The sequence below is a fragment of the Eucyclogobius newberryi genome, unplaced genomic scaffold (genome assembly GCF_026437365.1).
Source record: "Eucyclogobius newberryi isolate DKJ021-1_F unplaced genomic scaffold, fEucNew1.0.hap1 SCAF_337, whole genome shotgun sequence".
In the NCBI taxonomy this organism is placed as follows: Eukaryota; Metazoa; Chordata; class Actinopteri; order Gobiiformes; family Gobiidae; genus Eucyclogobius; species Eucyclogobius newberryi.
In genome coordinates this window covers 39,879-55,846 of record NW_027315987.1, presented here as the reverse complement: position 1 = coordinate 55,846, position 15,968 = coordinate 39,879, and the positions used below count along the sequence as shown (strand labels likewise).

Sequence of the window (15,968 nt, the reverse complement as noted above, 5' to 3'; positions counted from 1 at the left end):
CAACAGAAGTGTTATAACAGAAGTGTCGTTACAACAGACGTGTCGTTACAACAGAAGTGTCGTTACAACAGAAGTGTCGTTACAACAGAAGTGTCGTTACAACAGAAGTGTCATTACAACAGAAGTGTCGTTACAACAGAAGTGTCATTACAACAGAAGTGTCGTTACAGCAGAAGTGTCATTACAACAGAAGTGTTATAACAGAAGTGTCGTTACAACAGAAGTGTCATTACAACAGAAGTGTCGTTACAACAGAAGTGTTGTTACAACAGAAGTTTCGTTATACAACAGAAGTGTCGTTATAACAGAAGTGTCATTACAACAGAAGTGTCGTTACAACAGAAGTGTCATTACAACAGAAGTGTCATTACAACAGAAGTGTCGTTACAACAGAAGTGTCATTACAACAGAAGTGTCATTACAACAGAAGTGTAGTTACAACAGAAGTGTCATTACAACAGAAGTGTCGTTACAACAGAAGTGTCGTTACAACAGAAGTGTCATTACAACAGAAGTGTCATTACAACAGAAGTGTCGTTACAACAGAAGTGTCGTTACAACAGAAGTGTCATTACAACAGAAGTGTCGTTACAACAGAAGTGTCATTACAACAGAAGTGTCGTTACAACAGAAGTGTCGTTACAGCAGAAGTGTTATAACAACAGAAGTGTCGTTACAACAGAAGTGTCATTACAACAGAAGTGTCGTTACAACAGAAGTGTCATTACAACAGAAGTGTCGTTACAACAGAAGTGTCGTTACAGCAGAAGTGTTATAACAACAGAAATGTCGTTACAACAGAAGTGTCGTTACAACAGAAGTGTCATTACAACAGAAGTGTAGTTACAACAGAAGTGTCGTTACAGCAGAAGTGTTATAACAACAGAAGTGTCGTTACAACAGAAGTGTCATTACAACAGAAGTGTCGTTACAACAGAAGTGTCGTTACAGCAGAAGTGTCATTACAACAGAAGTGTTGTTACAACAGAAGTGTTGTTACAACAGAAGTTTCGTTATACAACAGAAGTGTCGTTATAACAGAAGTGTCATTACAACAGAAGTGTCGTTACAACAGAAGTGTCGTTACGGCAGAAGTATCTTTACAACAGAAGTGTCGTTACAACAGAAGTGTCGTTACAACAGAAGTGTCATTACAACAGAAGTGTCGTTACAACAGAAGTGTCGTTACAGCAGAAGTGTCATTACAACAGAAGTGTCGTTACAACAGAAGTGTCATTACAACAGAAGTGTCGTTACAACAGAAGTGTCGTTACAACAGAAGTGTCACTACAACGGAAGTGTTGTTACTACAGAAGTGTTGTTATAACAGAAGTGTCATTACAACAGAAGTGTCGTTACAACAGAAGTGTCGTTACAACAGAAGTGTCGTTACAACAGACGTGTCGTTACAACAGAAGTGTCGTTACAACAGAAGTGTCGTTACAACAGAAGTGTTGTCACAACAGAAGTGTTATAACAGAAGTGACGTTACAACAGAAGTGTCATTACAACAGCAGTGTCGTTACAACAGCAGTGTCATTACAACAGAAGTGTCATTACAACAGAAGTGTCGTTACAACAGAAGTGTCGTTACAACAGAAGTGTTGTCACAACAGAAGTGTTATAACAGAAGTGACGTTACAACAGAAGTGTCATTACAACAGAAGTGACGTTACAACAGAAGTGTCATTACAACAGAAGTGTCGTTACAACAGAAGTGCCGTTACAGCAGAAGTGTTATAACAACAGAAGTGTCGTTACAACAGAAGTGTCATTATAACAGAAGTGTCATTACAACATAAGTGTCGTTACAACAGAAGTGTCGTTACAACATAAGTGTCGTTACAACAGAAGTGTCGTTACAACAGAAATGTCGTTAAAACAGAAGTGTCGTTACAACAGAACTGTCTTACAAGAGAAGTGTCGTTACAACAGAAGTGTCGTTACAGCAGAAGTGTTATAACAACAGAAGTGTCGTTACAACAGAAGTGTCGTTACAACAGAAGTGTCGTTACAACAGAAGTGTCGTTATAACAGAAGTGTCATTACAACATAAGTGTCGTTACAACAGAAGTGTCGTTACAACATAAGTGTCGTTACAACAGAAGTGTCGTTACAACAAAAATGTCGTTAAAACAGAAGTGTCGTTATAACAGAAGTGTCATTACAACAGAACTGTCTTACAAGAGAAGTGTCGTTACAACAGAAGTGTCGTTACAGCAGAAGTGTTATAACAACAGAAGTGTCGTTACAACAGAAGTGTCGTTACAACAGAAGTGTAGTTACAACAGAAGTGTCGTTACAACAGAAGCGTCGTTCCAACAGAAGTGTCGTTACAGCAGAAGTGTTATAACAACAGAAGCGTCGTTACAACAGAAGTGTCGTTACAACAGAAGTGTCGTTACAACAGAAGTGTTATAACAGAAGTGTCGTTACAACAGAAGTTTCGTTACAACAGAAGTGTCGTTACAACAGAAGTGTTATAACAGAAGTGTCGTTACAACAGACGTGTCGTTACAACAGAAGTGTCATTACAACAGAAGTGTCGTTACAACAGAAGTGTCGTTACAACAGAAGTGTCATTACAACAGAAGTGTCGTTACAACAGAAGTGTCATTACAACAGAAGTGTCGTTACAGCAGAAGTGTCATTACAACAGAAGTGTTATAACAGAAGTGTCATTACAACAGAAGTGTTATAACAACAGAAGTGTCGTTACAACAGAAGTGTCATTACAACAGAAGCGTCATTACAACAGAAGTGTTGTTACAACAGAAGTTTCGTTATAACAGAAGTGTCATTACAACAGAAGTGTCATTACAACATAAGTGTCGTTACAACAGAAGTGTCGTTACAACATAAGTGTCGTTACAACAGAAGTGTCGTTACAACAAAAATGTCGTTAAAACAGAAGTGTCGTTATAACAGAAGTGTCATTACAACAGAACTGTCTTACAAGAGAAGTGTCGTTACAACAGAAGTGTCGTTACAGCAGAAGTGTTATAACAACAGAAGTGTCGTTACAACAGAAGTGTCGTTACAACAGAAGTGTAGTTACAACAGAAGTGTCGTTACAACAGAAGCGTCGTTCCAACAGAAGTGTCGTTACAGCAGAAGTGTTATAACAACAGAAGCGTCGTTACAACAGAAGTGTCGTTACAACAGAAGTGTCGTTACAACAGAAGTGTTATAACAGAAGTGTCGTTACAACAGAAGTTTCGTTACAACAGAAGTGTCGTTACAACAGAAGTGTTACAACAGAAGTGTCATTACAACAGAAGTGTCGTTACAACAGAAGTGTCATTACAACAGAAGTGTCGTTACAACAGAAGTGTCGTTACAGCAGAAGTGTCATAACAACAGAAGTGTCATTACAACAGAAGTGTCGTTACAACAGAAGTGTCATTACAACAGAAGTGTCGTTACAACAGAAGTGTCGTTACAACAGAAGTGTCATTACAACAGAAGTGTCTTTATAACAGAAGTGTCATTACAACAGAAGTGTTATAACAGAAGCGTCATTACAACAGAAGTGTCGTTACAACAGAAGTGTTATAACAGAAGTGTCATTACAACAGAAGTGTCGTTACAACAGAAGTGTCGTTAAAACAGAAGTGTCATTACAACAGAAGTGTCGTTACAACAGAAGTGTCATTACAACAGAAGTGTCGTTAAAACAGAAGTGTCATTACAACAGAAGTGTCGTTACAACAGAAGTGTCGTTACAACAGAAGTGTCGTTACAACAGAAGTGTCGTTATAACAGAAGTGTCATTACAACATAAGTGTCGTTACAACAGAAGTGTCGTTACAACATAAGTGTCGTTACAACAGAAGTGTCGTTACAACAGAAATGTCGTTAAAACTGAAGTGTCGTTATAACAGAAGTGTCATTACAACAGAAGTGTCTTACAAGAGAAGTGTCGTTACAACAGAAGTGTCGTTACAGCAGAAGTGTTATAACAACAGAAGTGTCGTTACAACAGAAGTGTCGTTACAACAGAAGTGTAGTTACAACAGAAGTGTCGTTACAACAGAAGCGTCGTTCCAACAGAAGTGTCGTTACAGCAGAAGTGTTATAACAACAGAAGCGTCGTTACAACAGAAGTGTCGTTACAACAGAAGTGTCGTTACAACAGAAGTGTTATAACAGAAGTGTCGTTACAACAGAAGTTTCGTTACAACAGAAGTGTCGTTACAACAGAAGTGTTATAACAGAAGTGTCGTTACAACAGACGTGTCGTTACAACAGAAGTGTCGTTACAACAGAAGTGTCGTTACAACAGAAGTGTCGTTACAACAGAAGTGTCATTACAACAGAAGTGTCGTTACAACAGAAGTGTCATTACAACAGAAGTGTCGTTACAGCAGAAGTGTCATTACAACAGAAGTGTTATAACAGAAGTGTCGTTACAACAGAAGTGTCATTACAACAGAAGTGTCGTTACAACAGAAGTGTTGTTACAACAGAAGTTTCGTTATACAACAGAAGTGTCGTTATAACAGAAGTGTCATTACAACAGAAGTGTCGTTACAACAGAAGTGTCATTACAACAGAAGTGTCATTACAACAGAAGTGTCGTTACAACAGAAGTGTCATTACAACAGAAGTGTCATTACAACAGAAGTGTAGTTACAACAGAAGTGTCATTACAACAGAAGTGTCGTTACAACAGAAGTGTCGTTACAACAGAAGTGTCATTACAACAGAAGTGTCATTACAACAGAAGTGTCGTTACAACAGAAGTGTCGTTACAACAGAAGTGTCATTACAACAGAAGTGTCGTTACAACAGAAGTGTCATTACAACAGAAGTGTCGTTACAACAGAAGTGTCGTTACAGCAGAAGTGTTATAACAACAGAAGTGTCGTTACAACAGAAGTGTCATTACAACAGAAGTGTCGTTACAACAGAAGTGTCATTACAACAGAAGTGTCATTACAACAGAAGTGTCGTTACAGCAGAAGTGTTATAACAACAGAAATGTCGTTACAACAGAAGTGTCGTTACAACAGAAGTGTCATTACAACAGAAGTGTAGTTACAACAGAAGTGTCGTTACAGCAGAAGTGTTATAACAACAGAAGTGTCGTTACAACAGAAGTGTCATTACAACAGAAGTGTCGTTACAACAGAAGTGTCGTTACAGCAGAAGTGTCATTACAACAGAAGTGTTGTTACAACAGAAGTGTTGTTACAACAGAAGTTTCGTTATACAACAGAAGTGTCGTTATAACAGAAGTGTCATTACAACAGAAGTGTCGTTACAACAGAAGTGTCGTTACGGCAGAAGTATCTTTACAACAGAAGTGTCGTTACAACAGAAGTGTCGTTACAACAGAAGTGTCATTACAACAGAAGTGTCGTTACAACAGAAGTGTCGTTACAGCAGAAGTGTCATTACAACAGAAGTGTCGTTACAACAGAAGTGTCATTACAACAGAAGTGTCGTTACAACAGAAGTGTCGTTACAACAGAAGTGTCACTACAACGGAAGTGTTGTTACTACAGAAGTGTTGTTATAACAGAAGTGTCATTACAACAGAAGTGTCGTTACAACAGAAGTGTCGTTACAACAGAAGTGTCGTTACAACAGACGTGTCGTTACAACAGAAGTGTCGTTACAACAGAAGTGTCGTTACAACAGAAGTGTTGTCACAACAGAAGTGTTATAACAGAAGTGACGTTACAACAGAAGTGTCATTACAACAGCAGTGTCGTTACAACAGCAGTGTCATTACAACAGAAGTGTCATTACAACAGAAGTGTCGTTACAACAGAAGTGTCGTTACAACAGAAGTGTTGTCACAACAGAAGTGTTATAACAGAAGTGACGTTACAACAGAAGTGTCATTACAACAGAAGTGACGTTACAACAGAAGTGTCATTACAACAGAAGTGTCGTTACAACAGAAGTGCCGTTACAGCAGAAGTGTTATAACAACAGAAGTGTCGTTACAACAGAAGTGTCATTATAACAGAAGTGTCATTACAACATAAGTGTCGTTACAACAGAAGTGTCGTTACAACATAAGTGTCGTTACAACAGAAGTGTCGTTACAACAGAAATGTCGTTAAAACAGAAGTGTCGTTACAACAGAACTGTCTTACAAGAGAAGTGTCGTTACAACAGAAGTGTCGTTACAGCAGAAGTGTTATAACAACAGAAGTGTCGTTACAACAGAAGTGTCGTTACAACAGAAGTGTCGTTACAACAGAAGTGTCGTTATAACAGAAGTGTCATTACAACATAAGTGTCGTTACAACAGAAGTGTCGTTACAACATAAGTGTCGTTACAACAGAAGTGTCGTTACAACAAAAATGTCGTTAAAACAGAAGTGTCGTTATAACAGAAGTGTCATTACAACAGAACTGTCTTACAAGAGAAGTGTCGTTACAACAGAAGTGTCGTTACAGCAGAAGTGTTATAACAACAGAAGTGTCGTTACAACAGAAGTGTCGTTACAACAGAAGTGTAGTTACAACAGAAGTGTCGTTACAACAGAAGCGTCGTTCCAACAGAAGTGTCGTTACAGCAGAAGTCTTATAACAACAGAAGCGTCGTTACAACAGAAGTGTCGTTACAACAGAAGTGTCGTTACAACAGAAGTGTTATAACAGAAGTGTCGTTACAACAGAAGTTTCGTTACAACAGAAGTGTCGTTACAACAGAAGTGTTATAACAGAAGTGTCGTTACAACAGACGTGTCGTTACAACAGAAGTGTCATTACAACAGAAGTGTCGTTACAACAGAAGTGTCGTTACAACAGAAGTGTCATTACAACAGAAGTGTCGTTACAACAGAAGTGTCATTACAACAGAAGTGTCGTTACAGCAGAAGTGTCATTACAACAGAAGTGTTATAACAGAAGTGTCATTACAACAGAAGTGTTATAACAACAGAAGTGTCGTTACAACAGAAGTGTCATTACAACAGAAGCGTCATTACAACAGAAGTGTTGTTACAACAGAAGTTTCGTTATAACAGAAGTGTCATTACAACAGAAGTGTCATTACAACATAAGTGTCGTTACAACAGAAGTGTCGTTACAACATAAGTGTCGTTACAACAGAAGTGTCGTTACAACAAAAATGTCGTTAAAACAGAAGTGTCGTTATAACAGAAGTGTCATTACAACAGAACTGTCTTACAAGAGAAGTGTCGTTACAACAGAAGTGTCGTTACAGCAGAAGTGTTATAACAACAGAAGTGTCGTTACAACAGAAGTGTCGTTACAACAGAAGTGTAGTTACAACAGAAGTGTCGTTACAACAGAAGCGTCGTTCCAACAGAAGTGTCGTTACAGCAGAAGTGTTATAACAACAGAAGCGTCGTTACAACAGAAGTGTCGTTACAACAGAAGTGTCGTTACAACAGAAGTGTTATAACAGAAGTGTCGTTACAACAGAAGTTTCGTTACAACAGAAGTGTCGTTACAACAGAAGTGTTATAACAGAAGTGTCGTTACAACAGACGTGTCGTTACAACAGAAGTGTCATTACAACAGAAGTGTCGTTACAACAGAAGTGTCGTTACAACAGAAGTGTCATTACAACAGAAGTGTCGTTACAACAGAAGTGTCATTACAACAGAAGTGTCGTTACAGCAGAAGTGTCATTACAACAGAAGTGTTATAACAGAAGTGTCATTACAACAGAAGTGTTATAACAACAGAAGTGTCGTTACAACAGAAGTGTCGTTATAACAGAAGCGTCGTTACAACAGAAGTGTCGTTACAACAGAAGTGTCATTACAACAGAAGTGTCGTTATAACAGAAGTGTCATTACAACAGAAGTGTTATAACAGAAGCGTCATTACAACAGAAGTGTCGTTACAACAGAAGTGTTATAACAGAAGTGTCATTACAACAGAAGTGTCGTTACAACAGAAGTGTCGTTAAAACAGAAGTGTCATTACAACAGAAGTGTCGTTACAACAGAAGTGTCATTACAACAGAAGTGTCGTTAAAACAGAAGTGTCATTACAACAGAAGTGTCGTTACAACAGAAGTGTCGTTACAACAGAAGTGTCGTTACAACAGAAGTGTCATTACAACAGAAGTGTCGTTACAACAGAAGTGTCATTACAACAGAAGTGTCGTTACAACAGAAGTGTCGTTACAGCAGAAGTGTTATAACAACAGAAATGTCGTTACAACAGAAGTGTCGTTACAACAGAAGTGTCATTACAACAGAAGTGTCGTTACAACAGAAGTGTCGTTACAGCAGAAGTGTCATAACAACAGAAGTGTCGTTACAACAGAAGTGTCATTACAACAGAAGTGTCGTTACAACAGAAGTGTCGTTACAGCAGAAGTGTCATAACAACAGAAGTGTCATTACAACAGAAGTGTCGTTACAACAGAAGTGTCATTACAACAGAAGTGTCGTTACAACAGAAGTGTCGTTACAACAGAAGTGTCATTACAACAGAAGTGTCTTTATAACAGAAGTGTCATTACAACAGAAGTGTTATAACAGAAGCGTCATTACAACAGAAGTGTCGTTACAACAGAAGTGTTATAACAGAAGTGTCATTACAACAGAAGTGTCGTTACAACAGAAGTGTCGTTAAAACAGAAGTGTCATTACAACAGAAGTGTCGTTACAACAGAAGTGTCATTACAACAGAAGTGTCGTTAAAACAGAAGTGTCATTACAACAGAAGTGTCGTTACAACAGAAGTGTCATTACAACAGAAGTGTCGTTACAACAGAAGTGTCGTTACAACAGAAGTGTCGTTACAACAGAAGTGTCATTACAACAGAAGTGTCGTTACAACAGAAGTGTCATTACAACAGAAGTGTCGTTACAACAGAAGTGTCGTTACAGCAGAAGTGTTATAACAACAGAAATGTCGTTACAACAGAAGTGTCGTTACAACAGAAGTGTCATTACAACAGAAGTGTCGTTACAACAGAAGTGTCGTTACAGCAGAAGTGTTATAACAACAGAAGTGTCGTTACAACAGAAGTGTCATTACAACAGAAGTGTCGTTACAACAGAAGTGTCGTTACAGCAGAAGTGTCATAACAACAGAAGTGTCATTACAACAGAAGTGTCGTTACAACAGAAGTGTCATTACAACAGAAGTGTCGTTACAACAGAAGTGTTGTTACAACAGAAGTTTCGTTATACAACAGAAGTGTCGTTATAACAGAAGTGTCATTACAACAGAAGTGTCGTTACAACAGAAGTGTCATTACAACAGAAGTGTCATTACAACAGAAGTGTCGTTACAACAGAAGTGTCATTACAACAGAAGTGTCGTTACAACAGAAGTGTCGTTACAGCAGAAGTGTTATGACAACAGAAATGTCGTTACAACAGAAGTGTCGTTACAACAGAAGTGTCATTACAACAGAAGTGTCATTACAACAGAAGTGTCGTTACAACAGAAGTGTCATTACAACAGAAGCGTCATTACAACAGAAGTGTTGTTACAACAGAAGTTTCGTTATAACAGAAGTGTCATTACAACAGAAGTGTCATTACAACAGAAGTGTCGTTAAAACAGAAGTGTCATTACAACAGAAGTGTCGTTACAACAGAAGTTTCATTACAACAGAAGTGTCGTTACAACTGAAGTGTCGTTACAGCAGAAGTGTTATAACAACAGAAGTGTTGTTACAACAGAAGTGTCATTACAACAGAAGTGTCGTTACAACAGAAGTGTCATTACAACAGAAGTGTCGTTACAACAGAAGTGTCGTTACAGCAGAAGTGTTATAACAACAGAAATGTCGTTACAACAGAAGTGTCGTTACAACAGAAGTGTCATTACAACAGAAGTGTAGTTACAACAGAAGTGTCGTTACAGCAGAAGTGTTATAACAACAGAAGTGTCGTTACAACAGAAGTGTCATTACAACAGAAGTGTCGTTACAACAGAAGTGTCGTTACAGCAGAAGTGTCATTACAACAGAAGTGTCGTTACAACAGAAGTGTTGTTACAACAGAAGTTTCGTTATACAACAGAAGTGTCGTTATAACAGAAGTGTCATTACAACAGAAGTGTCGTTACAACAGAAGTGTCGTTACAACAGAAGTGTTATAACAGAAGTGTCATTACAAAAGAAGTGTCGTTACAACAGAAGTGTCGTTACAACAGAAGTGTCGTTACGGCAGAAGTATCTTTACAACAGAAGTGTCGTTACAACAGAAGTGTCGTTACAACAGAAGTGTCATTACAACAGAAGTGTCGTTACAACAGAAGTGTCGTTACAGCAGAAGTGTCATTACAACAGAAGTGTCGTTACAACAGAAGTGTCATTACAACAGAAGTGTCGTTACAACAGAAGTGTCGTTACAACAGAAGTGTCACTACAACGGAAGTGTTGTTACTACAGAAGTGTTGTTATAACAGAAGTGTCATTACAACAGAAGTGTCGTTACAACAGAAGTGTCGTTACAACAGAAGTGTCGTTACAACAGACGTGTCGTTACAACAGAAGTGTCGTTACAACAGAAGTGTCATTACAACAGAAGTGTCGTTACAACAGAAGTGTCGTTACAGCAGAAGTGTTATAACAACAGAAATGTCGTTACAACAGAAGTGTCGTTACAACAGAAGTGTCATTACAACAGAAGTGTCGTTACAACAGAAGTGTCGTTACAGCAGAAGTGTTATAACAACAGAAGTGTCGTTACAACAGAAGTGTCATTACAACAGAAGTGTCGTTACAACAGAAGTGTCGTTACAGCAGAAGTGTCATAACAACAGAAGTGTCATTACAACAGAAGTGTCGTTACAACAGAAGTGTCATTACAACAGAAGTGTCGTTACAACAGAAGTGTCGTTACAACAGAAGTGTCATTACAACAGAAGTGTCTTTATAACAGAAGTGTCATTACAACAGAAGTGTTATAACAGAAGCGTCATTACAACAGAAGTGTCGTTACAACAGAAGTGTTATAACAGAAGTGTCATTACAACAGAAGTGTCGTTACAACAGAAGTGTCGTTAAAACAGAAGTGTCATTACAACAGAAGTGTCGTTACAACAGAAGTGTCATTACAACAGAAGTGTCGTTAAAACAGAAGTGTCATTACAACAGAAGTGTCGTTACAACAGAAGTGTCATTACAACAGAAGTGTCGTTACAACAGAAGTGTCGTTACAACAGAAGTGTCGTTACAACAGAAGTGTCATTACAACAGAAGTGTCGTTACAACAGAAGTGTCATTACAACAGAAGTGTCGTTACAACAGAAGTGTCGTTACAGCAGAAGTGTTATAACAACAGAAATGTCGTTACAACAGAAGTGTCGTTACAACAGAAGTGTCATTACAACAGAAGTGTCGTTACAACAGAAGTGTCGTTACAGCAGAAGTGTTATAACAACAGAAGTGTCGTTACAACAGAAGTGTCATTACAACAGAAGTGTCGTTACAACAGAAGTGTCGTTACAGCAGAAGTGTCATAACAACAGAAGTGTCATTACAACAGAAGTGTCGTTACAACAGAAGTGTCATTACAACAGAAGTGTCGTTACAACAGAAGTGTTGTTACAACAGAAGTTTCGTTATACAACAGAAGTGTCGTTATAACAGAAGTGTCATTACAACAGAAGTGTCGTTACAACAGAAGTGTCATTACAACAGAAGTGTCATTACAACAGAAGTGTCGTTACAACAGAAGTGTCATTACAACAGAAGTGTCGTTACAACAGAAGTGTCGTTACAGCAGAAGTGTTATGACAACAGAAATGTCGTTACAACAGAAGTGTCGTTACAACAGAAGTGTCATTACAACAGAAGTGTCATTACAACAGAAGTGTCGTTACAACAGAAGTGTCATTACAACAGAAGCGTCATTACAACAGAAGTGTTGTTACAACAGAAGTTTCGTTATAACAGAAGTGTCATTACAACAGAAGTGTCATTACAACAGAAGTGTCGTTAAAACAGAAGTGTCATTACAACAGAAGTGTCGTTACAACAGAAGTTTCATTACAACAGAAGTGTCGTTACAACTGAAGTGTCGTTACAGCAGAAGTGTTATAACAACAGAAGTGTCGTTACAACAGAAGTGTCATTACAACAGAAGTGTCGTTACAACAGAAGTGTCATTACAACAGAAGTGTTGTTACAACAGAAGTGTCGTTACAGCAGAAGTGTTATAACAACAGAAATGTCGTTACAACAGAAGTGTCGTTACAACAGAAGTGTCATTACAACAGAAGTGTAGTTACAACAGAAGTGTCGTTACAGCAGAAGTGTTATAACAACAGAAGTGTCGTTACAACAGAAGTGTCATTACAACAGAAGTGTCGTTACAACAGAAGTGTCGTTACAGCAGAAGTGTCATTACAACAGAAGTGTCGTTACAACAGAAGTGTTGTTACAACAGAAGTTTCGTTATACAACAGAAGTGTCGTTATAACAGAAGTGTCATTACAACAGAAGTGTCGTTACAACAGAAGTGTCGTTACAACAGAAGTGTTATAACAGAAGTGTCATTACAAAAGAAGTGTCGTTACAACAGAAGTGTCGTTACAACAGAAGTGTCGTTACGGCAGAAGTATCTTTACAACAGAAGTGTCGTTACAACAGAAGTGTCGTTACAACAGAAGTGTCATTACAACAGAAGTGTCGTTACAACAGAAGTGTCGTTACAGCAGAAGTGTCATTACAACAGAAGTGTCGTTACAACAGAAGTGTCATTACAACAGAAGTGTCGTTACAACAGAAGTGTCGTTACAACAGAAGTGTCACTACAACGGAAGTGTTGTTACTACAGAAGTGTTGTTATAACAGAAGTGTCATTACAACAGAAGTGTCGTTACAACAGAAGTGTCGTTACAACAGAAGTGTCGTTACAACAGACGTGTCGTTACAACAGAAGTGTCGTTACAACAGAAGTGTCGTTACAACAGAAGTGTTGTCACAACAGAAGTGTTATAACAGAAGTGACGTTACAACAGAAGTGTCATTACAACAGCAGTGTCGTTACAACAGCAGTGTCATTACAACAGAAGTGTCATTACAACAGAAGTGTCGTTACAACAGAAGTGTCGTTACAACAGAAGTGTTGTCACAACAGAAGTGTTATAACAGAAGTGACGTTACAACAGAAGTGTCATTACAACAGAAGTGACGTTACAACAGAAGTGTCATTACAACAGAAGTGACGTTACAACAGAAGTGTCATTACAACAGAAGTGTCATTACAACAGAAGTGTTATAACAGAAGTGTCGTTACAACAGAAGTGTCGTTACAACAGAAGTGTCATTACAACAGAAGTGTCGTTATAACAGAAGTGTCGTTACAACAGAAGTGTCATTACAACAGAAGTGTCGTTACAACAGAAGTGTCATTACAACAGAAGTGTTATAACAGAAGTGTCATTACAACAGAAGTGTCGTTACAACAGAAGTGTTATAACAGAAGTGTCATTACAACAGAAGTGTCGTTACAACAGAAGTGTCGTTACAACAGAAGTGTCATTACAACAGAAGTGTCCTTACAACAGAAGTGTCGTTACAACAGAAGTGTCGTTACAACAGAAGTGTCGTTACAACAGAAGTGTCATTACAACAGAAGTGTCGTTACAACAGAAGTGTCGTTACAACAGAAGTGTCGTTACAACAGAAGTGTCATTACAACAGAAGTGTCATTACAACAGAAGTGTTATAACAGAAGTGTCGTTACAACAGAAGTGTCGTTACAACAGAAGTGTCATTACAACAGAAGTGTCATTACAACAGAAGTGTTATAACAGAAGTGTCGTTACAACAGAAGTGTCGTTACAACAGAAGTGTCATTACAACAGAAGTGTCATTACAACAGAAGTGTTATAACAGAAGTGTCGTTACAACAGAAGTGTCGTTACAACAGAAGTGTCATTACAACAGAAGTGTCATTACAACAGAAGTGTCATTACAACAGAAGTGTCATTACAACAGAAGTGTTATAACAGAAGTGTCGTTACAACAGAAGTGTCATTACAACAGAAGTGTCATTACAACAGAAGTGTCATTACAACAGAAGTGTCGTTACAACAGAAGTGTCGTTACAACAGAAGTGTCACTCGTTTTGAAAAAGTGGGCGGGGAGGAAAGGTGACTTACATTTAGGAGCTCTGCGATTGGTCAGAGATCCAGGAAGGAAGTGTCCATCATCATCCACACACCAGCACTGACCTGAGGAGAAGGAGGAGGTCAGAACGAGAACATGGCGGTCAGAAGGAGACTCGGGGTCAGACCTAAGTTGAGGTCACACTGAGTCGGGTTCCAGTCTCCGTGGGCGTCGCACTGAGGACTGAAGGTTCTGAAGCTCCGCCTCTGTGGCGCCACCAGCTGCTGATACACTGCAAAAACAACACAAAGCTTTTTAAAAAACAGGCAAACTCTGTGTTTTCTGTTTCATTTGAGTTTAAATATAGCCGTTGTTTTCGGTGTAACTCTGAGTCTGTTGCCATGGTAACAGTGTGACGTCTGCTGCTCTTGTATGAGCAGGTTTTGACGCTCCGCCAGATAGTGGAGCGGTTAACCCCAATATTTTAAAGGAATTGTGCACTTTTTGAAGAAAAGCATGAGACTTTCAGGACAGGATCATTAAACCCCTAAGGTCAATATTTGATGTGACTCTGGATCTGACCCTTGACCTGGAAACAGGATTTTCCAAAATGGCCGCCAGCAATTTAACCATACATAGTTATTTCACTTGTAGGACACATAGGAACATGAACTTGGTGTCTAAACATAGGTTTTGAGGTACTGTGAGTCTACTGGCATGAAATACAAGGTCCCAAGTATGTCAGCCATCTTGATTTTTTAAAATGGCCGACACCAAAGTGACAAAACTTCACATTTCAGCATAAAGAGAAGATTGAAGCATGATTTTGGTGTCTAAACATGGGTTTTGGGGTACTGTGAGTCTACTGTCATATGCTAAAATGTCCCAAGTATGTCAGCCATCTTGGATTTTCCAAATTGCTGCCTTTAAAATTACAAAATCACTCATTTTAGCCTGGAGATATGAGTGACCGTGTCACAGCATGGATCTTAAGGCTTCCATGGATGTGTATGTGATATAAGGCCTGGGACTGTCAAGAGAAGTCTGTTCTTCAGTCTAGTGCTGTGTGGTGGTTCTCCGCAGGGGCCCCCAACTGATGGAGACGAACCTTGTAGAGTTCTGCTAACTTGAACACTTGTGCACAATCCATATCTCTCCTTTCCTCCATAAAGGCCACAAGCTCAGTAAATGCAGTTCCTTCCAGACAGGCATCGTCTTGTGTCCTGTTGCATTGCTCTCCTGGTCCTATCATAGAGTTTGTTCTAACAGTTGTGGTGGTTCTTAGCCTCCATGGCTGTCATGTCTCCAGGCACAAGCTTGGCCAAAAGCTGTGTGTGGTTTAGTTGTGTGACACTGTCTAACATTTATATCTAACTGTTTAGTCATGACCTCATGGAAGCCTTCAGGACCCGCAGGATCGTCACAGAAGAAACACTAAGATTCTTCAACTTGTGGCATTGAGGTGCGAGTGAAGAACGTGTGTGTTTGCCTGATATCTTCTGCTTTTCTCTCTGCTGTTTTAGAGACATATATAACATGCTTTGAACATCACCTACATCTTCTGTGCCTCACGGCCTCATTAACAATAGGACTGACTCTAGTCTCTTTCCTTCATCTGGTCTCGTCAGATCAAGAGGCAATGGAAAGTTCTCTGCTTCTTTGCACAGGAGTAAATCTTTTGCAAGTGATACAAAGCCAGCACCAACTGGTTTGTGTGTGGACCGGATGAGACTTTCACTTGATCCTTCTTGGCACAAAGCACAAATTGTCCAGTTTGTTGTACATGGCATCTTTGGCTGAGAAGAGAAGCAGATGTGTGAAGAGTTTCTCAAGTTTCTACTCTACATTTGACCACCACATATCAAAGCACCTCACATGCCCCTGAAACAATATAAAATATGAGTTAGTGTGACCAATGCAGAGACAATGAACGACAACTGCTTATTCC

At 38.9% G+C, this 15,968-nt stretch overlaps 1 protein-coding gene across 1 annotated transcript in view; it reads right to left on the bottom strand.

The window, feature by feature from the left end:
- The window catches only part of LOC140375873 (thyroglobulin-like), a gene marked incomplete at its 5' end in the record, with an annotated part of 53,739 nt that overhangs the window by 8,347 nt on the left and 29,424 nt on the right, over positions 1-15,968 (bottom strand). The window contains 2 exons of the mRNA XM_072461914.1: positions 14,074-14,145; positions 14,208-14,312. Of these exons, the coding sequence (XP_072318015.1) occupies positions 14,074-14,145; positions 14,208-14,312 (177 nt within the window). The remainder of the gene's footprint in view (positions 1-14,073; positions 14,146-14,207; positions 14,313-15,968) is intronic.